This window comes from Notothenia coriiceps, unplaced genomic scaffold (assembly GCF_000735185.1).
Source record: "Notothenia coriiceps isolate Sejong01 unplaced genomic scaffold, NC01 NC01_scaffold00024667, whole genome shotgun sequence".
Taxonomy (NCBI): domain Eukaryota; kingdom Metazoa; phylum Chordata; class Actinopteri; order Perciformes; family Nototheniidae; genus Notothenia; species Notothenia coriiceps.
The window spans coordinates 3010794-3037864 of record NW_011357368.1 but is presented as its reverse complement, the minus strand read 5'-3'; the positions used below and the strand labels follow the sequence as shown (position 1 = coordinate 3037864).

General features: G+C 42.7%; 1 protein-coding gene and 1 long non-coding RNA gene across 7 annotated transcripts in view; one reads left to right on the top strand and one right to left on the bottom strand.

Annotated features, from left to right (window-relative positions):
• Positions 1-27071, top strand: part of mef2cb (myocyte enhancer factor 2cb) — a 72565-nt gene that overhangs the window by 29888 nt on the left and 15606 nt on the right. For 2 of the 5 annotated variants that reach the window (XM_010782445.1, XM_010782444.1), the window contains exons 3-5: positions 859-1072; positions 11378-11581; positions 26082-26219. In XM_010782445.1, the coding sequence (XP_010780747.1) occupies positions 1019-1072; positions 11378-11581; positions 26082-26219 (396 nt within the window). In that variant the 5' untranslated portion in view covers positions 859-1018. Of the gene's footprint in view, positions 1-858; positions 1073-11377; positions 11582-25757; positions 25902-26081; positions 26220-27071 lie in introns of all 5 variants that reach the window. The other 3 variants (XM_010782443.1, XM_010782442.1, XM_010782446.1) reach the window with 2 other exon arrangements.
• On the bottom strand, positions 19607-24785 carry LOC104955194 (uncharacterized). Of its 2 annotated transcripts, none has more exons than XR_799433.1 (3): positions 24676-24785; positions 20208-20361; positions 19607-20109 (listed from the first exon to the last, which is right to left on the bottom strand). It is a non-coding gene; the product is annotated as an uncharacterized lncRNA (long non-coding RNA). The 2 variants fall into 2 exon arrangements; XR_799434.1 differs by having other exon boundaries at positions 20214-20361; positions 24676-24754.

The window sequence follows — 27071 nt, the reverse complement described above, 5'->3', positions numbered from 1 at the left end:
CACACACACACACACACACACACACACACGGATGCACGCACAAACGGACACACGGTAACACACTTACGCAAACTTTTTTAGAGCGCAGGTTCTTTCTTTGCACATGCTGTCCAGCTCATCAGTTTCTGGCCTCAACTCCTGAACAGGGGTAAACACACTTTGCCGTGCGCTCATAAACAAATGTGTTTATTCGGATGCCCCTCAGATGCTCTCATTGACATGTCTCCAGCTGGATTTAGTTTGTGTTGGAATCCTCTTTGAATTCTGCCTCAAAGAAATATGATTTTACTGTGTTTTAAAAGATCAGTCTCTGCACTGTTCTTTTTTATTTTTATTATTTTGGCTTTATGTTGCCAGTATATGGCAAGACTGAACTCAGTTTTACAGTACATCTGTATTCTATCCTGCAACCATTTTGGAGATGAGCTGCAGGAAGAGGGGAGAAATCTGTGTCTGGCAGTTCCACTGTCAATACAGTGCAGTTCGTGGGAAGAAACAAAATGTATTTCTCAGTCTGGAGGTAATGTTACAGTGTCGGTGATTAGAGCGTTTAAGTTAGCGGCACTTCCAAAACACTGTCAAACTCTCTGTGAACGAAGCGAGATCCTGACAGCGCTGTCTCCTCTCATAGTCGGTGCCTGGAAGAAAAAAAATGGAAAAACTGATTTGCATGATATCGACAGTGAAAAACACAGCAGTTCTCACAACATTGTTGACAGATTCTTTGTCTTTCTTCACCCTCCCTTGTGGCTGCCATGATGCCACTTTTATTATTTTTTCTCTCAGTATTTTGCCATATTTCATTTCATTTAATGCTGATCCTCTCCTCTCCTCCCCCTCCCCATTTCTTTCTTGCAGGTACGGATGCTGAAATCTTTGAGTTGATTGGAACAAATAGAAAGCAGAAAAAAGACAGATAAAGGAAGAGCAGAAGATTGAAGAGAAAGAAGAAGAAGGAGGACAGAGAAGAAAGCATAAAGTTCTTTAGAAAGAGGAGAGAAAGAAAGAGACGGGGACGATGGGGAGGAAAAAGATTCAGATCACGCGGATTATGGATGAACGCAACAGACAGGTAAGTCCTAAGGGGATGGGAGGATGGATGAGTGTGAGGGTGGAGGGAGAGGAGGGGTGGAGGATGGAGGAAGGAGAAACACCCTACACCCCACATAGCCCTACAACAATGAAGGTCTTCTGGGAGTCTGGGCAATATGTGCACTGGGCGACAGAGGAGTGTATGTGGGAATAGCACAGTTATTGCTTTGGGTGGAAGACTTCCATTGGGTTATAACAGCAGGCCTGATTCCCCTATATCTAACAAGCCAGTGTGATCGCACCAGTAGGGTTTTTTTTTTCTTCAAAAAAGGAATTTGCATGAGAATTATTCAAAACCATTCTGCATATCACTGCTTGTTATGAGGGCTGCAGCCTACACATAACACGCTTCACACACCCAACCTCTCACACCATGCCACCCAGTTTAGGTCACTGGCAGTGGAATATTACCGGGAAGAGGGTGGTAGCACCGGAGAGTCAGGGTGGGAAAAAACATAAACAAACAACCAAACAGAGATGGGATGGTCTAGAGTGACACACTGTATTGGGCCAACAGGGTGGAGATGAAGGGCAGCCTGGCAGACAAACACTGAAACTGTATTTCTCCTGAGCTAAATGTGTAACCGTTGCACTGCTGTAGCTTTCCTCTGCAAAGCACAAGTGATACATTTTCAAACCAGCAATATTGTACAAATAATCCTGATAAAATAACACACTAGAAAAAATGAAACACTTTTTAACAGCAGCTGGCATTACTTGAGAGAGAGACATAATCCATTGTGGACTGCTTGATTCAAGCAGACACCACCTTCTGTGGCAGGAAATAGATAGAGACAGAGCTCTCCCACTGCCCTGGAGGCACACAATTGATCACTTCCTGTGGCACGACTGACCACTGACACTCTGTCAGCTTCCTGGCAGCCCAATTGGATCCATACGCTGTTAACGTGGCCCCTGAATCACAGGTCAAACACGCACACAGGCACACACACACACCTTGTCTGGACACACAGGCTCACTTCATCGCTTCTTATCTGACATCCACAAGAATAGTCAACAACAGTTTCTCACTGTGTGCTTTATCAAACACAGTCATTTGCAGCCAGAGTAGTGACATAAAAAGGCTTAAGGAATCGATTGGGCAATACTGGAGGAGTAATTGAAACAGATTGCAACCTCTCTCATGACTGATCTCAATGATTGTGATTGCAAGTAACAAGAGGATAGTGAGAGGGGAGTGAGGATGTAAGTGTAACTGAGATGAAGAAGACAATTCCCCAGTAATCATGATTTGACTGATACAGAGCGTGTTCATCTTGAAAACAGAGTGACTTTAGAGTGCAAGCTGCGGCATAAAAAGGAGAGTGAGAAAAATACATAGGAAGAAATGTTTAATAAAGTGGACACAGCATGTCACAGCATGCATCTATGTGCTCTATAGTCTGATTCATGTGTTTTGGTTTTGAAAGAAAGATGTTCAAACAGAGACAAGAGCGAGGAGGAGGAGGAGGTCACAGAGTTTCAGATGAGGACTAAAGCTATCGTGTTGCTGCAGCACCCACACTTCCTCCTTGCTGTTATCTCAGCCCTTCTCTCTCATCCCACCTTGGACTGAGCCCGCCAGTTGCACCAGGCTCTCCGGCTCCTGCGGATAAGGAGGGAAAGAGAGAGACAGGAAGGACACCTGAGGGGAATCGATGCCTGAGATATCCGGGCTTTACTTACAGAGCGAGGAGGGAGCAGAGAAGGGAGAAAGGGTTCAGGGAAAGGCAAATCAATATATCACTGGATTTTGTAATTCTGATCCCTTATTTGATAGATTACGTATTTATTTGTTTGTTCCTACTAATATGATGTCATGAAATCACAAGGAACATATTGCATGCATGATGAGCAAAAGGCTTCATTGCACCTACACCCTAAATAAATGACATCACTGCATTTTGTAAAGGCGGTTATCACAAGACAGAGACTGACACAGAAACTCACATTTTACTTCTTAAAGGGGAAAAAAATCAAACGGAAGCTTTGCATATTTTCACTTCCTTTTTAAGGAAGCCAAATAAACACTGGAGGAATTTGTTGCGTTGCTTTCAGATTCTTCTCGTCAGATTTTTGATTTCTAAAAACTTTTTCTTTAAGTATTTGGCTCTAAGACATTTTGTCCTATTTGATTAACATATTGATATTTTTGTAATGATCAGTGCAACATATAGGTGGAACTAGTTTGACATAATATTAACATCCAACAGCTCATAAAGTTGTATATAACAGAATATAGAACACTTCCTGTTCTAGTCCAAAATAGCAAAATTACAGCTACTGTAACATTTCCACTGATTTTTACATGCTTCTTAAGGCAATCCTCTTCGGAGTGGCACCACTCGGTGTGCCTGTCAACGCTACCTTGCCACCTACAGGGCAACACAGCCCCCCCCCCTGCCCTCCCTGAAGCTGCAGTATCACAGTGGGCACAGGGCCTGGCTCTCTCTGGGCGGCCACTTTGGGCTGCCACCCCCAGACCCCGAAACACTTCCCCAGAGCAGGGGCAGAAGGGCCAGGCCTCCCTGGCGTTGACTGGCTGCCCGGAGCTCCGGACAGTGGGCAGCAGTGTGTGAGCCCTGGCTCCAAGCCCCCCGACCACTCAGACCCTCTCCCAGCCTCGGGCACATGAAAGGGCCCCCTGTGCCATAAACTCATGGGCTGCACACAGAGAGCAGACTCTCTTGCACCAGTTAGTACACAGAAACACACACACACACACACACACACACACACACACACACACACACACACACACACACACACACACACACACACACACACACACACACACACACACACACACACACACACACACACACACACACACACACACACACACACACACAGGCAAACACACACCTACAGTACAAGATGTATCCACGTGTGTGTTTTTGTGCACACACATTAATATGAATTTGAGAAATAACAGATTATACACTCAGACACACACTTAGATAGTGTATTTAGTGTTTNTTCTTTTCTGGGGTCCCGCAAGTCTGTTAAATAAGGGACATATTATGCTATATGCTTCCAGGTTCATGATTTGTAATTTGTGCTTCTTCTGATGACATGTTTATATGTCATTAATGTTCCAAAGTGCTCTGTTTTTCCAAGAGATGTTTCACCTTCTGTCCTGAAACCAGAGCCCCCAGTCTTCTCCTGATTGGTTAGCTGGACCCCTGCTCCCTGTTGTGTTGGTCCCAGCCGCGCTCCCCAACAGAAGAGACGACCACAGCTACTAGTAGCTGATCACGTAGCCAATATGATTGGAGCACCTATGATGTCACAATGAGAGTTCAGAAATTAGACAAAGGACTAGCAATGGACGGCGTTCAGGGCAGGGGGTTTTGTGGAGAGGAAACCCCCCTCTGGGAGGAACAGAGGGATTTGTAAGCCTTTGCCAGACCCCCGTTTACATGCACTAAAACCCCCTGTAAGACCACCCACTACAGGAAAGGAAAAGCCAACCCGCCACAATAATTGTAACACCTTGACCTGAATCCAAGAAGACTAAGAAGATACATCTTGTACTGTAGGTGTGTGTTTGCCTGTGTGTGTGTGTGTGTGTGTGTGTGTGTGTGTGTGTGTGTGTGTGTGTGTGTGTGTGTGTGTGTGTGTGTGTGTGTGTGTGTGTGTGTGTGTGTGTGTGTGTGTGTGTGTGTGTGTGTGTGTGTGTGTGTGTGTGTGTGTGTGTTGTGTTGAGAATCCTTGCGATCGTCGACGTGTAGTGGTGTGTTGTCGTGTGTGTGTGTGTGTGTGTGTGTGTGTGTGTGTGTGTGTGTGTGTGTGTGTGTGTGTGTGTGTGTGTGTGTGTGTGTGTGTGTGTGTGTGTGTGTGTGTGTGTGTGTGTGTGTGTGTGTGTGCCAAAGGTTAAACATGGCTCAGGTCATCAATGACAGGAAGTAAAACGACAGGATCTCCTAACTCCCCCAAACAACAGTCAATATAACATACTTGGCTTGAGAAGATAAGAACAAAAAAACAACATTCTTTTCCATGTCTTTCACCATATGGCGCTTCTTTTCCCTCACTACGTTAACTGCAGCGCTGCCAGTGAAATAAGGGCTCTTTTTGTTTCAACGACAAAGCATTCTTTTCTCTAATCAACAGCACTGGGGTGAGAAAATGTGCGAGTGAAATTAACAGCAGGAAAATAATGAGGCCCACAGGGTAAATCCTCACCCCTGCACCCCTCCTCTAATTCCATGTTTCCCACCTTCTCGCATCTCCTTCTTTTACCACAGCGTGTGGCACTCCGCTCTGTCATATGTTCAGCGCCTAGAGACCTCACCTGCAAAGGGCTTACTAGGCTCTCACCTTCTCTCTGCTGTATTGTTATTCTCTTTTGCCTTCCCAGTTTCTGCCTGGTTTCTTTTCACGTTCACATGTTCTACACTTGGTTCATTTTGCTCTCTCACCTCTCTTCTCTTAATTTTCACTCACTTTAAAGTCTTACGGCCGACCACACCGCGGTGTGCGTTGAAGCTTGGGGTGACGTCACGCTTTGCCAACTGCATTGTGGTTCCGTCGCTTCGCTTTGCTCGCGTTGCTCGCTTCAAAAGTTGAGCAATTTTCAACTTTTGAAGCTTCGACGGAAGCGTCAGCCAATCAAATCATATGCCAGTACAAGATCTAGCCAATCAAACCGTGTGCTTGTGTGTCCGGGGCGGAAGATTCATGTGATTGGTGGTTGGTCGAGTTTCAGACACGCCCGCCGGCAAGCTTCAACCGTGTGGACGCTGCGTTAATGTTTCATCTGGCTTAGCTTCGTGTTTTTCTTTACCTGCTATATTGCTCATTATGTTATGTTTTCATTTTCAAAGTAAATGTTAGTTTTCTAAAATAATTGTAAATACAGGAATAGGTAAGAATTATATTATAAAAATATGTTTTATTTGTATGCAATCTATAGAGTGGTCATTAATTAATTCCTCTCCACCCCCCTGCATAAATCTATTAAATGTGTTCGTAAATACAATCTGTATGAAAAACAGATTAAACTAACTAAACATTAGATGAAAAGTGAAATAATGTGCCTCATAGCTAACAGTGGCAGCCTTAGTGCCACGAAAAAAGTTTAGCCACCGCAAAAAACAAAGTTATTTTTGTCATTCCGGCCACTAACTTGGGCCTTGCAATGTAACATCCACTTTTTATTTTAGTCAGTGGGCATATCCTTTTAAAGTTGCGGTTTTTCGACATAAACCGGAGCATACCAAGAAGGAACCGTTACAGTGCTGTCCTGAAATATAATTATGAGTTTAGGTTAGAAGAAAAAACGGAACTGGCATGTATTTTAGGACACCATAACTCAAATCTGCACAATTAAGACAGTGCTCAATCAGATCCACAGGTTAGCTTTTAGCTAATCAAAGTGGAGACTTTCGATTCAGACACTGAATGAAGAAATGTTTGGAGTGTGCTGCCTCCTTTTCAGACTGTATAATGAGGCACACTCATAAAGGTTGATAAGTGTTTGAGGAGAGAGAAGAGCAAAGCATATATTAGAGGTTGGACAAAGCCTCTTTTGTCGTAATGCCCCTCTTAACAGCTTCTTTGGCTGTGAGGCAGAGTTCAGGTCCAGGTCCTGGGCTCCTCTTATTCCTTTTGCGTAAGCCCGTGTCTTCCTGCTTGGCCCCTGACAATGGGATAAGTGTTTGTCTCAAGACAAATCATGCTGCTCCATGGTTGACTGACATTTATGTGAGTGTGTGTGTGTTTGTGTTTGCGTGTGTGTGTCCCGCACACGGCCATGTTTGGTTTGCTAACCAGCAGTTTTTGGTGCCTGTCTCTCCACTCCTCCTCTTCCTCCACCTCCTCCTCCCCCAGGGAAGCAGGCAGGAGGTGGGAAGCAGAAGCGAAGCCATTGTGAAGGGGAAGCCACTGGCCTCTTCCTGTTATGAGAGGAAATGCATACAAATGTGCTTCCTGTGCGTCCGCCCCCTCTCTTCTCCCTCCACTCTTTCTCTCTCCCCTCTCACCCATGTGGCAGAGAATCAGCCACTATCCCTCCTTTCTCCTCTTCCCTCTGTTTATCCTTACCGTTTTTTCTCCCATTTTTGCCAGAGGAAATGTGACAGGTCAATTGTGCAGATCACAACTGATTGTTTTCATTTTTATAATTATTTTGTTCTTCTGTTCATTCTCCAGCTATAGCATACGTAATATATTATAACATATAATCATTCATATGTGGAAAGAAAAAAGAATATTATACAAAAAGGCATTAAAATGTGTTAAATACAATTTTACAATAGAGAGGCATATGCTCTGAAAGGATATGTGACGATAACAAGTTTAGGTGTTTACATGGGTGTGTGTCTGAATGCATTTGTGTGTGCATGTGTCTGAATCTCCCTTGGGATGCGGTTGTGGAGGAGGTTAGGGGTGAACGAATAAGGCTGGTGTGTTACTCTGAGTGTACAGTGTATGTTCAAGATGCTATGAATGCCTAGGCCTAACAGTAATTACAATTATTTTTGAAGGAAAATATTGAACCATCTCTTATCGTTGCTTCACGCTTTTCCATAACTGAGTAATCTTTTGGAATCTTGAAACTTGGTTAGTTTTGATCATTGAGAAGTTAAAAAGTTATTAGGATTTTTCTGCTGTTAGACATGTATTGCTTATTTTTAAATAAATAAAATGTGTCACAAGAACACTTTGATAGTCGTGGAAACATACAAACATACAAGTTAAGTGACCTAACATGACATGGTTTAGTCTTTACCTCAACTAATGCCAAAAATGGTTTATCAAATTATCCTGTGTGTGTGTGTGTGTGTGTGTGTGTGTGTGTGTGAAGATAGGTTTCACACCCTGGTTACCAATTTAGTGTGAAAATACACACTCACACACTCACACTGGTCTCTTTTACCAGTATGCACAGTTGCAAATGTGCTTTAACGTCATTCTCTGTGTTATTAACACAGTGGTGTGTCTAACAGCACCCACCAACCAACAAAACAAAGATTACACCCACACTGACACACGGGTGGTTTACAATGTGTTCTTTTGGTTTAACAACAAGGATAGGGGCCTCAAGAAAAGGCTATACACCATTACACCACATTATTTCATGATCATAGACTATAAGATCTACTTTATTGATTACTTGATTTTTTTTTTGCAGATAAAGGTTTCAGGGTCGGGTATCTTCAATTGTTTTAAGATAATGTGTGCCATTCATAAGCATCTGTTTTACTTCTCCACTCAAAACACAGAGCAGTCGCTTATCAATTACAGATCCAGCGCAGTATTTAGGAGCTGCTGTGTGGGCCGGGAGATTTTTTGGGCTTACACAAAAAAGGCCAGTGGTGACAACACCAGCATGAGTGTTGATGGGCTGAAAGGATCACATGACTGTTGATGGGCTGAAAGGATCACATGAGAGCATCATGTGAAGTCACGACAAAGTTACCTCTTTCAGTGAAATTGAAAACAGAATATAATATTTGTTAGCACGTTAGCACATGATGTTTGGCACCATCATTTAACTACAGGACAGTATTGATGTCCAACTGTCCTTTAAAATGGGTGTTTTTTTAATGTTATATTTGCCTGTGTACTCATGGATCTATAGGCATAGCATTAGTAATATATGTGATTTTGAAGTAGGCATGTTGTACGTGTCAGATTGAGATATGGGGGTGCAGTGTGATATTTATGTAGGTGTTATTGTTTGGTCAGTTGAGGCTTTTCATAATCACACTCATTTTCATCCTGTGGTGTTGTTAAAGTCACTCTATGTGAGAATTATATATTATGTGGGAATTGCACACTCAGTTCCTTATTTAAAGTGTGAGGCTCAAGACAACTTTGATTGGATTGTGTTTTTAATTTTTACATGTTGAATTTAGAAGCAGCACAGAAGTGGGTTTCAAGTTAAAACTTACAAACACTGCTTTGTTTGTATGTGTCTGTGGTTTTGCTGATGTTTGCAAGTGGTCAACTAATATGAGCTATCTAAGCCTGCATGTGGACCTCCCTTATGGGACACGCTGCTATGGACCTCTGGGACTAACACCCAGCCCACTGTGTGTGCCACGTGCCACCTTTTAAAACATTAATGGCCGCAGCAGAGTGTGAGACTGAGTGTGTGGGTGATAACGGATCTGGGCCGGCAGCTAGCTGTGTCCTGCGTTTGCCCCAGTGCCCCTTAAATCAAAACACTAGGGGAAGACAACACTCGACATGTCCCCGAATAGTCTGTTTTGACCTTTTGTCCTACAGTCCTGTCGTCTTATTGACACTCATGTACAATTTGCACTGTAGCTCTGCGGTTCTAAGGCTGGCAGACCTCTTTGGAGTGAGTACTTTTTCAGTTTCAGACAATACAGCTCAGGGTAGGTTGCATATGACAATTAATTTTATTGTCACAAGATGCCTTTTGATCTTTCAGCGTTAAGAATGAGGCTTGTTTCTTTTCATATTTCAGTGAGACTGTGTAAATGTCAGCTTGGTATTTAGAGCCCAGGGGAGTTTTCTCCGCTGATGTCGTCGGTGAATAAGATGTGTGTTTGTGCCGAGGTAAAAGAACCTGACATTGCACACAATGCTTTGCAAGGAGTAAGAATGTCGTCCGTGTCTCTGGTTTCAGCCTCTTCGGGCTGACACAGAGCTTGGCGTGACGCAATGACATCACTGGAAAACTTTAGGGGGAAGCTGGTCGAGGTTACGACAGTTTTACCCACTCTCAGTGAAGAAGAAGACAGGGTTGAGTTCATGGTTTGATATTCAGTTTCACTGGTGCATCCTGGGAGATATGATTTCAGGAAATTCAAAACTATCTATCAATATCAATCCAAGCCTATCTCCCCTTTCAGGCCCCCGAGTTGTAAAGAGAAAATGTGAAGGGCAATCCATGATAGATTAATGCCGCAAGATCAATTCCTGCATTACCCTGGTCTACCACACACAAAGATCTCTTATTTAAAGGCTGTCTTTGTAAAGGTTTTTAGAGTCTTTTACAATTGTATTCAGACAATGTTTAATGAGTGTAGGGAGGTTTTCATTCTGTGATTTTTGGCCCACTTAAGTGTCAGAAGAGAATAGACAAACATGCAGTTAATCAACAAACTGAGATCATTAGCTACCAGCTGGGCACAGTTCTGGCAGTATGTCCTCTCTGTAAAAAAAAGCTTTGTCAATACAGATCTCCAATGTAAATAATACACACAGTCACAGAAGGAAATGAAAGAAATCTCAATATGAAAAAAGCTGTGTTGCTCAGGGAAGAAAGCTGGCAGTGGCACATTTTCTCGTTTTCCCGTTCAGCCAAAGAGCGTGCACACATGGCTTGGAGAAGAAGCCAGGTGCAGCTCACTGGAATTAACTCACTTTCAATGCTCTAGTTTTGAACCAAACAATAGAGGAATAGTGGCTGTTCTATTTTGACAATGTGGGCACTTGTATGCGTGTGTTATTAAAGGTACCATTATTGGGCCTCAGACACATACAAACACAAACACACACACACACACACTTACAAATACCCAGAGAGAAAGAGAGAGAAAATAAAGAGAGAAAAAGAGACAGAGGGAACGAGAGAAAAAGGCCCTATTAGAGATTTCTTTTGTGTGGTTAAAGTAGAGTGCATTGTCATTATTTGAACACTCACAAATAGCTTCAAGCACAGACAGGGAACCCATCCATTATTTATATTAATGTCTTGTTATTCACTATGAGAGGTGGTTCATTGGGCAACAAAACAACTTAACAATGTGTGTTAATGTCACAATGAAATTCACATTTTGTTTTGGATTACTATAGTTATAGGTCATTCTCTTAGGGAAAAAAAAAAGGACTGATCGTGTGAGCACAGTAGGGGTATTTAAAGTGGAGAATTTAACGTTACATATTTTCCAAGATGAACGCCTGTGAGCTTTGATGTAGCAGCATTAACTGATCTTCTTTACCGTTATCTGTCTGAGACACAGTATTTTCAGTTCCTTAAAAACAAGCCCAACTTCTTTTTTTTCTTCTTTTCCTGGTAGAGTAGGGTGTTGAACTATCAGCAGACTTCACTTTCCTTTAATTCAGTTTCTCTGAAAATTACTCATTTTATTGAGGAAAAGTTTTCATGTCGGATTTCTATTTATTCCCTTATTACAGAGAACGTGTTGAGGGTGGGGGACTTTTTTAGCTGTAATTTAATGATGAAAAAAAAGATTGATTTGATTATAGATGAGCCAATTTCAGTTCAGTGACACTGTATGTCTGAACATAAATCTTCCGTGCCTCTGCCTAACTATTTGTTTTCTATCCGCTTCTTTTTTAGGTGACATTTACAAAGCGAAAGTTTGGCCTGATGAAGAAGGCGTATGAGCTGAGTGTGCTGTGTGACTGTGAGATTGCCCTGATCATCTTCAATAGCACCAACAAGCTGTTCCAGTATGCCAGCACAGACATGGACAAGGTCCTGCTTAAATACACCGAGTACAACGAGCCCCATGAGAGCAGGACCAACTCCGATATTGTGGAGGTAAGTTACAAAAATGATGCACACGGCACTCTTGTATGCACGCACAGGAGCACACACACATGCACAGAACACAGAAACACATAAGCAGACAGATGGTTACAGCATTGTGACTCATTCAGCAAAAGATTACTTCTCTCTTTTGGTCTTCACACTTCACATAGTGTAAGAAATAATTGCTCCCATAGGTTGTGTGTCTTCCCCAAGGGTGAAGTGCCCATATCAATAACATATTTTAAGAATTATAGTTAGGCTATCAAATAAATGTAAAGAAAATGTGCTAATATAAATTGCTTCTTTTTGTTGTGTACTACTTTTTAACAAAAGAAGTGGTAGCCTATCCGTGATTTGGACCTCTTAGTCTGTCCCCTGTGGGCTGCAATTACCAGCCCCTGCCCTCTATGTTTTTACGCAATTATGTGCCTCATACAAGGATGTTGCTTTGGACACATGTCGCTACTGTGGCTCAAGGTGATGTTAAACAGTGCTGTAAGGCCAGCCAGTAGGCAGGTAGATAAAGCAGGAAATGACACTGACCCCCTCCAGGATCCTTAAGCTCTCAACATGAACCTGTTATGCAACATTCACACTGTCGCTCTGACAAACCTATGGGCCACACACACACATTCATGCACAGTTTATCCCTTTCTCTTGCACTCTCAACGTGCTTGCTGCTTATCTGCACCTGTCCCACAAAACTAATGTTAAATACTGTTGTAATAATGTTATTTGTCTGCTTGTTGCATTAATTATTTAAAGCAACTTTGCAAACCAAATTACATTTTTAATGCTTCCTGACATTAAATATATTTTGTTCTTGTTTTACACTATAAAGGTTAGAAATTCTAAATAATAATACATATAAAATCTCAAAACTGTCTATATCCACTTTTTTTGTCAATGTTTTTTGTCTGTGATTCAACAGACACCTGATGGCGACAAATTGTTGACATGTTACATTGACTTGATCACAATCAATGCGTAACACATTTGTCTACCATTCTTAGCTTAGCATTTGTAATTATGTTTTGCATTACACCCTTATAAAACATGCACACCTATGGAGCTGGCTGGCCGATCTGACACAGGATCAAACAGCATGAGACATGTTTTTATCTTTTCATATGGGTGTTGCTGGGCTTGTCGCCCGCCCACGGGTGGACAAGCCCACCGGGAACAGTCCTGCCATTCCAGATGGCACTCTGCACCTGAACACAAACCTTCTGAATTACCATATTCATATCAAATGTATTTTGTTTTAGAAGAGATTTCGCCTTACGTTGTTGTCATCCTTATATAATTACCTCTTCCTTCATATCGTGTTTGGAGGTTAAAAAGCAGCATAAATAAATGTTGTCTGCTGTTGTTATTATTGCTTTTGTTCCATCACCATTTCAAGTTGGTGCAGTCAAATATGTACTGGGTAAATGTCGCTCATACATCAAGGGATACAGCACTCAACATATGGCTAACCTTAATGACGAGAGAGAATGGACGAGGTGCATTAACATGGAAAGCATTTAGAAACACAAATAAATCCAATAGAGGCAGCATGACAGCTTATATTCTTGCTTACAATGCATTGTATGCTTTAATTAACTTCCTATAACTCATCTTATTGAGTTTTTGAATTGTAAATGTGGCTGAGGCTAAAACTGTGTAAGCTTTAAAACATCAATGTCTTTATTTTTAATAGTTACAATATCATGTGCAACTCTTTAATGCAAAACAATTATTAAAGCTGTTTACATCTATGATCTGTCCCCAAAGCTTAGTTTGAGTTTTATTAGAAATCTAAATGAATTGCCACAGTTTGTAAAAAGTAATTATATCTCAGTAAGAAGAACTAGGAAATAATCCTTCATGCATTATACCATTTACATTAACCCCTTTAGCATCCACTCATATCTCTAGAGTGCCTGTAAGCACTGATATCCTTAATGCGCCAACCCTTCAGTCACTATATACTCAGTGTATAACCGTGCCCTAGCTGAACCCATGAAGAGAGTCATCACATGTTTCAGCAAGTGCCTGTGACGAGAGCTCCCTGCTTTGAAGCTCTCCCTTTAACTGTGTCTCCATTAGAGAGCAGAGGATGGCTAACGTGTAAACAGCCGTGTCAGGGGAAGACGCTAAAGAGCCTAGTGGGAGAGAGAGTGCTGTGGAGCACTACCTACACTGTGATCCCTGGAGGACTCTGAGCGAGTCACAGCGGGAGAAATCGATCTGAAGAGGCCTTCAGCCTTAGCAGCGGCGTGCTAACAGGATTGGCCACAGGGCTGACACTAGTACGTTTAGCATGGGTGGGAGGCGGTTCTGTGGAGAGAGAGGGCGAGTGAGGGGAAAAGGGGGGTGGATGTCTCCTGCCGAGCCTTGTGTGCCGCTGCTAGGCTACGTCACAGGTGCAGGAACGTGGGTGGGTTGTTGAGTTTAGGGGGAGGCACGAGCGAAGCGGACTTCCTGCTGAGATGGCAGGATGATGAGGAGGAGGTCAAGAACAACATGGACAGCTGGATTTAGGGGTGTAGACAGAGAAGCAATTAGGCTTTAGATATGACATCTGTCTGTGACATATTTAATTTTCAATTTGTAGGAAAGCTCATGTCTTTAGAAGTATACAAACTGCTTGCATCTCTCTCCCTCTGTTGCTGCTATGCCTGAAGGTGTAGTGGGAGGAGAGGCAGAGGTAGGGGAGCGGAGCTCAGAGTGTGGGCGGCTGGCATAGAGGCCTGCTACATTAGCAATAAAGCTCTATGTAATTAGCATGTCTTTGCTTGATAATTAGCGTTGTTGAGAGAGTGGCACTGAGAGCGTTGCACAGCCTCTCTAGCTACAGCATGTTTACAAGAGGCTGGAGGCCTTTTTTCTATCACTCCCTCACTTTTTTTCTATTCATTGTTTTCTCTAGTTTTTCATTGAACATATACAATCTTTAAGAGATTGTTTTGCATTCGGTTGAATCTAAGCATGGGTCAACGGGTTTATGTATGTAAGAGACAGATTGTGGGGGAATGAAAAAGAAAGAGAGAGAGAGAGGTAAAGAAGGTCTTGATGACTCAGTTGAAACAGTCTCAGTTGGGAATGACACTTCCATAAATATCTCTGGAAGCAAAAGCCAAAGAAACCAAAGCAAACCCTTCTCTGAGACAGTGGTAAAACAAAAGAAAACATCAGCCATCAAATTGAGTGCACATTAAGTATTATTATTATTATCTCAATGTATGACATCAAGAACCTCTTAACAATCACATTAAAACAGTGGAATCCAAAAAACATTTTAATCTATTTTTGTAATGTTTTAAATGCTTTCATTTAATCACACACATGTATTGCCATGCAGGATACAGTAATATCTCAATTCGCAGAAACTCCCCCAAGAGACTTTGATAAAATATGTAGTACACAATCTTTCCAGCTGGTATATAGTAGGGATGTCCACTTAATTAAAGCTAATTGTTCAAAGTAAGCTCATCTTAGTTCTCCAAACGTGATAAAAGCAAACACAGAGGTGGATCCGCCCATCGTCTGATGTCAAAGCTGGTTCCAAATGTGTCGTCCTGGCAGGTCTACAGTACACTTTGAGTCTGGCTCCAGATAAAACAGTCAAACACGCAGATAGATTTCCTATACTTGCTGTCTGCCAGGCCGGTTTCCTGGACATGCGAACAGCATTAGAGGAGAAATGGGGATCTGTGTTGGGAAATGACAAGAGAACAGATCCATCTCTCCTTTTTTCTCTTTTCTCCCCGGCTTAAGAACAATCACTTTTAGCTCTTATTGGTGATTTATTATGCGGGAACGGGGCTTGCTAATTGCAATAGCACATGAAAGAGTCCTTTCTTTCCCCTCCCCATGATTGCAGATCAACCCCAGGCCCCAGACCTAAGCGACATTGGCTGGTTCTTGCTGTGAATGCCCCAAATCCAACAACACACTTGGGCTGTGCCAAATCCCTGTTCCACAATGTGTTTGATTTCCTCTCTGTTGAAACAAAGAACACAGGTTTTTGAAACAACCAAAGGGTTAGTAACTAAGGTGTGAAAAAACGATATCCCCTCAATGCCTGGATATACCTGTGCCATAATGTTAAACCATTCCTGTGTACTGTATGTGCAAATAAACTGTTGTGCCTATTTTCACACAGAAAAAGGGTGTTTGGCCTTTGTAAGTGTGTGTTTCCAAAGACTGCACTGCATGGGTGTATGTGTGTGCAAATGCACGGTGACAATTAGCTTGAACCCTGCAGAGCCAACGGCATTGTGATGACCTCAGCCACAAAGCACACTCTTGCTCAAGTATCACATGGAATGGCACATGCCTCTTGGTTCTGGGCTGACCTGCCTACCTGCCCGAGGAAAGGCTGTTGGCCAATCCCATTTCCAGCAGATTAACCTAATCTGAAAGTTCAGCTCACCCTGTAATCTCAAACAGCAGCAGCAGGGACCTGCCTCACCACCCATCCTCAACTAATTTCTCTCCCTTCTTTTCTCCTTCTCTTCCTCTGCCTTCACCTAGAAGGAACTATCGAGTGAGAATGAGAAGGGGAAGGGGAGGGACAGAGGGATGGATGAGTGCAAGAATAGGAGGGAGGGAAAGAGGGATGGAGGGAGGAAGGCTGGTAATTATTTCCAAAGGTCATTCTGTTAATGACTACCCGCTTGGCTAATGAGATTCAGCAAAGCTCCCTCACCATGTTTCACCCTGCGTATGTTTCACCCGTGTGCTGAGATGTGTGAGAAGCACAGGTGTGATTTCAGCCCAGTGACAGTCCACTGGAGGGAGGGAGGGAGGGTGGTAGAGAAAGGAGGGGTTGGGGGCTGGGGTGAAAATGATAAAACATAAAGAGAAAATAAATCAAGCAGGTATGTCTGGGAGATGGCAAAGAGAAAACGAGTAATGAAGCGCAACCACACCAGTTCACTTCATGCCTTGCACAATGCTTCAATTGGCAATAAAATATCATTGTCCACACATAAAGAATACTACAGATATTCTTTCAGATTATTTCACTGTCATGTACCTTAAAAATTCCGTTCTTTATTAATTTAAACCCTCTGCTTTCTCATAATATTCTCGCAAGTCAACACAACATGTGATCTCCCCCTCTGAAGTGCCAGTGTGCTCGTGTTCTGTCGCGCTCTTGTGAAAATATTTTCCAGCATGTGTGCTATTCTGTATGCTTATTTGGTTTCTAAACAAGCATGGAGAACATTAGCCTTAAGGAGTTTTCTGTGTTGATCAGGCCACTGAATGACTTCTTCTCATGGCCCTGAAACCCTGTATAATTACTCTGGCCTGAATGCCTTCTTTAATTTATCCTGTACGACTTTAACATGTGTCAGCATCCAAAAGAAATAAGGGCGTCAGGTCATATCTCCTGCCTTACAGTTGTCCATAGTCATTTTGTGGAGAGTCGTTTAGAGGTTTTCATGTTTCATGTGGTGTAACTTGGAGGTAAGGGGTGGGGTAGTCAAATAGATCACAGTACCTCAGTGTTTACTGGCGACAGAGATCAGCAACTTGACTTGTTTTTCCCCGTGAGCTGAGAATTAAGGTCTGAAGCTGCTTTGATTGACTAAGCAAATGAACCTTGTGACATTGGAAAGCTAACAGTATCAGTTTGATAAAACAAAGACTCTGATGGCAGTCTGTGTACACGCCACAGCACATTTTTTAAAAGATATTAGTTATAACATGGAGTGGAGAATTACGTGTTGAAGAGTGGGTGACAGAAATCGGATAGCTGTTAGTAACTTTTCCCACACCTCTACCCATGTATTTACAGTGTTAACAATAATGGAAAAGTTGGCCCTTAAAGTCCTTCACAGAGTTACAAACAAGCTTTAAGGTTGGTAGAAACTATTAACAAGCTACAACATATGATATATATAGTGTGTGTGAAACCTCTTTCCGGTGTTCAAAGTGTGGTGAATTCCACAAACAGAGGCAAACCTTTGTCCTCCTCCTCTTCCCGTCTCCACCCGCCTCACCTCTTCGGTTTGGACTTGAAGCTTCCAGATAATTGTTTGTTGTATTGCATAGAAAAGGGCGTTGACAAAAATCAAGGCAAAACACGTGTACACATTTAGTTCCTACATTTCTTTTTTTTCTTTTAACATAAACAATATATAATGATATGTTAAAAATAAAGAACGAACCCCCAATAAAACCACCAATATCACTCATTTGTTTGATCTACGATTAAGTGCCTCAAAAAGTGGTAGTGGTCTAAAAATAGTGTGTGGTGAAGCTAAAAATAGTCGCCTAGCTGGCGGTCCTTGCTCGAGAGGGTAGAAGAATAGGCATGGAATATCTCTCTCTCTTTCACTCCCCCCTCTTTGTGTTTCAAACAGGGTGGGTGGGGGTTGTTTTTGAAACTATGGAGTGAGTAAGCGAAGTGTCAAGAGTACTCATTCAGCCTCCGTCTCCCTTTCCAAGTAGCGACTTGCCCTCGGCGACCACATGCATAAGACCATTGATCTGAGACCCCGCTGTGCCTATAAACATTTGATCCCTTGGATAAAGAAGTCTATTATTTAATTTACTTGTTTATCTACGCCCCATATCTTAGCAAACAAGAGGTTTCCTGTCTGGTTGTTTACGAAACATTTTATAAAAGACAAAATACATTTCTGGCAAGTTATATTATCTATGCCAATAGCATTAAGAGCATTTTGAATCAGCCAGTCTGCCTATGACACGAGTGAAAATGCTGTCACAAACATATTAGTCTCCTCACACGGCTGAACCCCGTCTGCTCCAAGTTTCAAGCTGGCACATGAGAACACATCTGTCTGCGGCGCCAGCCTCAGACATAAAGAGAGCAAGTTTACTGAGGTCCTATTTTATAGACTATATGCCTCTTCCACTTCTTAAGACTGGCTAAAAGCAAGATGACAGATAAAGTATGTGATCTACGGGCTCAGCATTATATTCCACATCAGACGGCCGCTGCCCAGAAAAGCAGAACCTCAGACGAGCAACTAAGTACCACTTGGATCTCCGTCAGAGGTGTTTCTTAAGGTCAATATACTGAAGCGGAAGTCTGAGGTACTCACAGAACAACAAGAAGAGGTTTTATAAATAGACTGTTTGAAATGTGCCAATATGTGGTCCCTGTGGTGTGGAGCGGTGAAAAAGGCAGGCCACTTCTGAGGCCACGCTGCCAAATGCAAGGGTTTTCCATTACACAGCCCAAAACAATTCACGCCAGCCATTAAGATGAAATGATGCCTTGTTCTTTGAAACTATTTGTGGAAAATTCAGAATAATGAAGGCTATTTTTATAGATGGCATTCCCTGCCCTGCCTGGAGCTTCCCCCCTGGCCTCAGCCCCTCCCATGCCATGATTGCTGCTTTGGACAGGGTGTGGAAACTCAAGGTCACACTATAGAGGTCAACCGGCTGGACATTGTTACTCAAGGCCTCCCTCAGGCTCCCTTTTCCTGCTGTGGCACCACGCGATAAGAGACAGTGAGACAAAAGACGATAAGTGACGATTGGTGGGGGGACAAAGAAGGAACAGAGCGTGGCTGGAGGAGTACTTGAAGTTTTACACATAGAGAACTGAAGTGATTTTTCTGAGGATGTTACAGTGTTTCTATTTGATAATGACTTAATATAAGCAATTGAAGGCCTTATTGTTAATGTTACAGTGCTGTAAAATAGTGGTGCGTGAATAACTGAAACAAACTGCTCATAAAGCGTTGCAAAGTCATTGTGAGAGTATTTTCCACACATAATTGAGCCTTGGCGAATTGATTTTTATGTTGAATCAGAAATATATAGACTCATGCCCATTCATCTCATGTGAAGAGAGACAAATTATGCAACTGGAGCACAGACAGGATGAAAGATGGGTAGGTTGAGGGTACAGACATAAGTGCCCTCTTTATCCAGTTTTACTGAGCTGGCATTGTGTCTCATAATGTCTATCTGGGTAATTATACAGTGCACTGACTAGTGTGAATGACCACTTTGTTCCCAAGGCTGGGATGCTGCTGGAGCAAACAGTGTTGGATTCTGACATGTGCTTAGTGTTTGTCTATTCCATATGGGAAACACTGCACCATCTGGTATTGTGCCGTGTACTGGCTAGCTAAGACTGTCTGTCTGTTAGTGGGCTCTCATCCACACTGGGCTCTTTTTAATGGTGAATTCAGCACATGCACCATCACAATGTCACAGTTTGAAGAAATGTGAAGGAACATTAACACGCACAGTCTCTCTTACATACACTTAATCATGTTCACAAATGTTTGCTCTACTTCTTACTCGCTCTTTTTAATGTTTAGTCAATCAAGTAATCCCTAGACAGCTAGTAATTACATACTCAGTTAGCCAGCGTTACTGAACACACGACCACTTTGCCAGAGATGATGGATCCCAGGCGCCAGCCTTTGATTCCTGATTATAGTGCAGCAGGGCACCAGGAGTAAGGGGCTTCAAAGCCACCAATTCACTGAAAAGTCATTGATGCATAGTTCTTCAAACGTCGCCTCAACCAGTGCATTGGGATGCACAGATGATGACTGAAAAAAAAGAAAGGGACAGGCTGTGATTTGGGGGTCCCATTCCTCAGATCGGTAACCTACAAAATCAACCATTTCCCTCCCAAATGCTCACTCACACACACCATGTAGCCATCATCCATGGGCATGCCCCTCGACATGGTCCTGGCATGTTCAAACCACGCTTCATGAAACTGTGGCCTTCTTGCCTTTGGTCTGCCATCTGCTTCCAATAAGCTAAGCCAGCCTGATCCCTCTGATGTTCCCTCCACACTGAAAAGCACAGAGAAAGAAAGAGTGAGCGAGAGAGACAGAGAGAGTGAGGGGGAGAGACAAAAAACGAGAGCAAGTAAGATTGAGCCAGACAGACAGAAAAAGAAATAAAAGTAGAATTAAAGCGAATGAGAGCACATATCAAACATACTACTACTCCATCTATGCTGCCAGCAAGCCCACCCTGAGTGTGCTTATTGTTCAGTGGTTCTGTGGGGTCTTAATACACTGCAGGTCTACTTCATGACCACCTTCATCTTGTTATTTGTGATGAAAAGGGACAACGTTTCTCCCCACTGCCTCAGTCCCACTGACACTGAGCCAGACTGCTCTCAACCAATCTGTCTTGACAAAATTGAGTTAGCCAATAGGTTAAAGCAAGGGAGCTCCCTGATGTCCAGTGGTTTTCCAAACGTCTTCTCTTTACCCATCTTTTTCTACTTTGAAAGTCATGCTCTAAATGGGTTTGTAATTTAGTGTAAAGACCATGTCAAAAAGATGTACTGTGATAAGGTTAACCCATATATATTTTATTCAGATTATCGTACGCTGTCTGATTTAAAAAAAAACTGAATTATTATTGTAGCCCTACATTTTACAGCAGATTACATTTTCTTAAAGATTATTTGAGAGTCTTTTAAATTCTATTGTGATTCAGTCTTGGGTCTTAACATAAACTAGCTACTGAGAAGACTGTAGTGCCCACTGTAGATGCACTCCCTGGTTACACTCAACCTACACACATTCTCAGACATTATGAACACAGGTCTGTATAATTTGCATACTGTCGTTTCTTCAAGGAGCGATTCTGATAGTCAGAGTGAATTAATCTGTTCTGTACACTTTTTAACATTGTGATAAACAGAGGCTGAGACCCTGTCAGGCAAAGCTGTTTATTCCAGTACAATTGTATTATACTTTAACAGCACAGCAAACATTATTAACCATAAGTGGCACCGTTATAAATGCTTTTATATTCTGCTTGTCTGCAACTTGTTTTCCATCGACTGCTGCAATGCACTGCAAAACCATAAAATGCTCCATTTATTGGGGGAAATCTTTGTGCTCTAGTACTATAGTGTCTTCTTGTATAAGTCTTGGTTTTGCTTACAATGGTATGTGTATTCTGAAGACCATACAATGCTGGCAAATATATAAAAGGGCTATTATAAACTGGCTGTTTTTGTTGAGGGTTTTTTCACTGATGCTGTCAGCCATTGGGTTGAAGACATTGAGAAACATTCACTGGCCTGGCCGTCGCCAATAGCCATAAACACAATATTGAATGTGTCGTACCCTTCAACCACTGCCAAAATAACTGCAGAGGGGAATGGTCAGCAATAAAGTTCTTTCCAAACACAACCCATCCACTAGCCCGAGTCTTTCAGAAATAAAGATGTAGCCATCAAGCCAACAATGTTTTGATTCAGCTTCTGTTGAGCCGTGGTATTATTGCAGAAAATGAGGAGAAGAGGACAGTGGTAGGGAGACAGAGACAGACTGAGCAGCAGGACGAGACAGAAAGAAGGGGGCAGAAAGATGGATAGAGAGGGTGAGCAGGGTGGCAGAATGCCGAGCAGACGGATCCTGGTATGGAAGGGGCTCTGGGCAGGCGTCAGCTGTCCCTGGCAGACCCCCTGGGGCCACCCAGAATTCACACCCAAATACCCTCCACAGTTTTTCTCAAGAGCGACATGAAGTTATTACCCACACCCTAAACTATGAAATTAGTATAAGGCTGGACCTTTTCCTGCAATTAAAACATCAGAGAACTCAAATCTTTGACAGATGTACTAACACCAAGCAATATATTCAAGACAAATCAGTTCCCCTGTAGCTCATTCCTGCTTCTAGTAGCTTCTATTATCTTCATAATCCAGCCCAGGTTGCCTTGCTAAATGTAGTAATACAGCCCATCTTAGCCCAGCTCGGTGTAGGCCAGCCTAGCTGAGGGTGCAAAGCTGAAGGGTACCAATGAGACGGGTGTCTAAATATGTAGGACACTGTGTCTATGCTGTGCCTGCTTCACACAGGCCCTGTGACAAGTCAACTCATGAGGGAGCATCATGAAGAAGGAGTTTAATTAGGAGCAAGCCTCCAAAGGGGCCACGGAGAAAGACACTGAGACGAGCAAGCATACACAGATTTCTTTGCAGTTTTCCTCTCTGTAATACGTTTTCTCCTTTCTCTTCTTTTACTAAACTCAATGTCTGTACCAAGACTTCGCATTGTAGTAGTTTATAGCTTGTTATTTTCCCATCAATCTTTCCCTCTTATGGACAGTTTGCTTACTTCATGTCATAACATAACATTTAAAACAGCAGGAGCAAGGGTAAAGGATATGTTAATGTGGTTCTTAGTTCTAAGGTAATTAGGTAAACTGACATGTCAAAAAGATGATTGGGTAAGAGTAAAAAAACACTTGTATGTAAAACAGAGGCAATACAATTGCTACAAACTTAGTTAATGATCAACAAACAAGTTTTCCTTGTATGACAGCAGTCATTTTGTAAGAATAAAAAATAATGAGCATTTCCATGTGATATCAAAAACCCCAGTTACTTGTGAAATTTAGTTAAAAAAGAATCGAAATGTGTGGGAATATTTTGTTCATAGAATTATTGGCACCGAAGTGTTTTCGTTTAATCCTCATCCTATTAACATATTCCCCAAAGACTCTATTTTGATGCCATGCTCTTCATACCCAGGGTAAGGGTAGCAGCCTCTTTTCCAATGATCATTATTCTCTACTTCATTTTGAACTGTATGTTTGTGATGTGTTCTTTCATATAGTCATGATGTCACTGAATAACAGACTCCAAGCCATTTTTGGAGCAGCCTTCGATGACTTTTTGGCGCAGAGCCATGAAACACAACACATTGAGGGCACAGATTAAGCAATGGGCTATTAAAGAAGGGGAAAACATATAGGATGACGAGAGTAGGGCGGTGAGGTGGAGAGCGCAAGAGGGCCCTTCTATGGCTATATGAGCACTCCAACAGATCTGATTGGTTGTTGGGTTGTGTGTCAGTCTTTGGCAACAGGTGTGATGTCTTAAAACAGGTGGGCATAACTGGGATGAGCAGCATACCGTCCTTGTACCCAACCCTCAATGTGCTGAGCCCCTGGGTCACATGCTTCAAAGTCATATAACACTCAAGCTCCCTGCACCCAATCAACACCCAACGCAACCGCTGCCCAACCCCCTGCGAGACCACCAGCTCAGTTTCCCCCATTTGGGTGTCACCTTTACCCAAGCCCTAGTTCTCGTCTTCCAGCAATGCCCCTCTGCTAGTCTTCCTAGAATGGAAGTGAATCCCTCATGCACACTCTGTGCTGGCGGGGGTAGGTGGAGGAAAGCTGTGCAAGTAGGAAGAAAAGTTCTTTCTTGCATGCATTCTCATGTGAAAAGAAAAGGCCAGTGGTTCAGCTCTTGTCAGTTCGATATGATGCATCGCCAGGGCCAGAATGAAACTACACAAAATAAATAGCTAAAGTTTTACATCTCACGCCTTTGCCAAAAAAGACAGCGTGCTAAACCTCTGCAACCCCTTTGTTCTTTTGCCTCATCCACCTCTGATAGAGCAAGAGTGCCTGATTCACTGAAGGTCTGTTAGAAGTCAGATCTCCTGCACCGCCTCGGTTGATTTGTTTGGTGTGATTTCCTGAAGACTGTCAAAGATGTGAGAGACACTTTCAAATTCAGAATTCCAGATTTCCACTCTGGGGGCCAAGTGAGGATTCAGAGAGAGAAGAGGAGAGCCAGCAAATGTTGACACGCTTACAGTAGCTGCCTTCGCCACGAGACGCCTCTGGAATCAAACAGTTATCGCACACACAAAAGAAGCCCTCTAAGTTCACTAAAACCACACTCAAAACAGGCCTTTGTTGTGCTGACATGAGAGATGACTGGATTGTTATTTGTTTTCTAAGCAGGCAGATCGCTCTCTGTCACATCTGCCGCTGGTTGTGATGGAGGAGCTAGCACTCGTATCTCCTCCATGAGTGAGTACTGACGGAGACAAACAAATGAGAGGAAGAAGTTCACTGAGATTAACTTATCTTAGCATCTATCTTCCTCCTTGCTCCTGCTCAGTCTCTCTTTCTTTTTTCTTGACGCTAACACCCACTCTCACACACCCACACATACACACATGCACAGACTCATTCCCCTCTTTCCCCTCCCACACACACACACACACACACACACACACACACCAGTAGACACACACACACACTCCAACATGTACAGAGAAAGACACACACACTTGATCAGCATCAAATACAGGGTGTGCTAAAGTAAATTTAATTACGTCTGTCTGATATGGAGCTTCAGATGAAAGTGGTAGCGCGCAGTGTGAAGCGACGACTGCACAGAAAGGAGCAGGCCCGTGATATTCCTCCTGTAGACTAATCTCCCTTTATTAAAGCCAGGAGGAGAGAGGGGAGGGGGGGAGGGGGAGGGGGAGTGAAAGTGGGGTGTAGTGGAGGGGAGGGGGGTGCCTTTGATGAGATCTCTAACTGTCAGCTACTGTACTTTTCTTCTTTTCCGCTTTGTCTCTCACTTTACGAGGCAAATGAACGGAGCACCTATCGGTACATGCCTGCTTGCTCAAGCAAACATACCCTTGTGCTATCACACTCAGTAATGTGCTCTGAAACTTATCCCTGTTGTTATGGTTGTCAACAATATCTAAAAAAGGACAGAGGCAGCTCCACCGCTCTCTCTCTCTCCCTCTTCTTCTCTTTGTCTGTGTCTCTCTTCCTCTCAGTGAGTGGAGAGTGCGCTTTCTGCCGGTCTGCTGTTTTCTGGCCACTGTAATGGGGGCAGGTGGCCATCAGGTGGCCAAAACAGAAACTGCCACATTTAATAGCACATATACCACAGAAATTAACTCCACATTAACTGTATTTTATTTCCGTTTCATGACACACCAATAATTATGGTTAATAAAATATGTTTTATTTTTATTCCTTTTCCTTTTTCCTGTGTTATTATGAGGTTTCAAGGGCCCGTGATTTGTCATTTGGTCAAGAGTTTGATCACTTTTTATGTCTCAATCATTTGTGCCATCTTGAATGTTTGGCTGCATGCTTTCTTGTTGACAATTCAGCCAATGTATCCTCTTGCCACGCCAAAATGATGAATGTCTTTGTACAATGTCTCAGGAACAGACCATCTTTTTAATAGATAAAAAGTACTTTTGTAATGTGTTAAATTAAAACAAATCAATATATACTTTTGTTAAATGGTTTACAAAACTTCTTCTAATTGGTATTTGTCAGGGTTGATTCTAAATGGAAGCTCCTCACAGTTTGTCCATCCCAAGCTGTTTGACTTCATTTTTTCTTACCAAAGCCCTTCAACTATGTTGTGCAAATGCTCTGTTTGCAGACATTGAGAAAGAAGGGCCTAAACGGCTGTGACAGCCCAGACCCCGACGCAGACGACTCAGTCGGCCACAGCCCCGAGTCCGAGGACAAGTACAGGAAAATAAACGAGGACATTGATCTGATGATCAGCAGACAGAGACTTTGTGTAAGTACCTCTTGTTAAATCCCTCTCACCTTTCTTTCCTCTGTCTCCCTTTCTCCCCCTATGCTTTCTGTCGCTTCGGCCTCGTCTCCTCGTTTTTGTCATCTGTATCTACCACCCCATCTCTCCGTCCCTTCACCTGTGTCTCCCTCCGTCCGTCTCTGTGGTTGTGGGACCTGGCAGGCATTAAGCAAGAAGGAGAACAAAGGCGGCGAAAGCCCGGAGCTCGAGTCTGCTCTCATCCTCACCCCACGCACAGAGGAGAAATACAAACAGATTAATGAGGAGTTTGATCACATGATTCAAACTCATAAGATACCTGTAAGTACTGGGTGACGCTAGCCGCTTCCTCAGCAGGCTAACAAAGTGCTGACTGGCCAGTAACTGTTGAGCTAACCCAGCTAACCACAAATGTTTGCCGCTAGACTAAATACACAAAGTGAGAGTGAGTGTAAGACTAGAATGAAATTATATTGTATACTTACATTGAAAAATAATAGCAGTCCTTTGATTTAGCTTGATTACAGTTGAGGAACGGTCCTCTAATTTAACCTAACTGTAACCGTAACTAGCAGGCATTTTGCTATAGTAATTGCAGACTCTCTCTCATGACAAATTTTAACCTTACTGGGTTCCCTCCTTGAACCTGTTACCCATAATGCCTTGCCTGGCTCTCAGGGGAGGTGTGGTCTGCATGCGCTTTTCCTTTCCTTCACCGAAACACAGCGCTCAGTCAACCGAAAAAACAAGGACATGCAGTGTGGCAATGAAACAGCAGCAGACATTTAAAACGCTTAAGCACATCTCCTACCTTACAAAACTCAATTATCTCTCCTCATTGCGGAAATAATTGAAGGCAAAGTCTTTGATAGCCTTTAACGCATCTTTGTTAATAGACTCGGAAGTGTCAAGACATGTGAATCGCTGGATTTAAAATATATAGTGTTAATTTATCAAAAGAACCAAATCTGTAGCCAGCTGCCAGAGACCTCAAAATAAAGGCTGCTTTCTATGTAAACTGAGCCTGCATTTCATTCAGAAAGCACCATATTGGAATGGTTAGTGCTCTAGACTTACAGAGAAAGAGATAATACCATGGTAGCTCATTTAGAGATGAACAGTAGTGTCTAAGCCGCGGGGAGAAGGGGGATATGTGGTTAGAAGCAAGGCAGG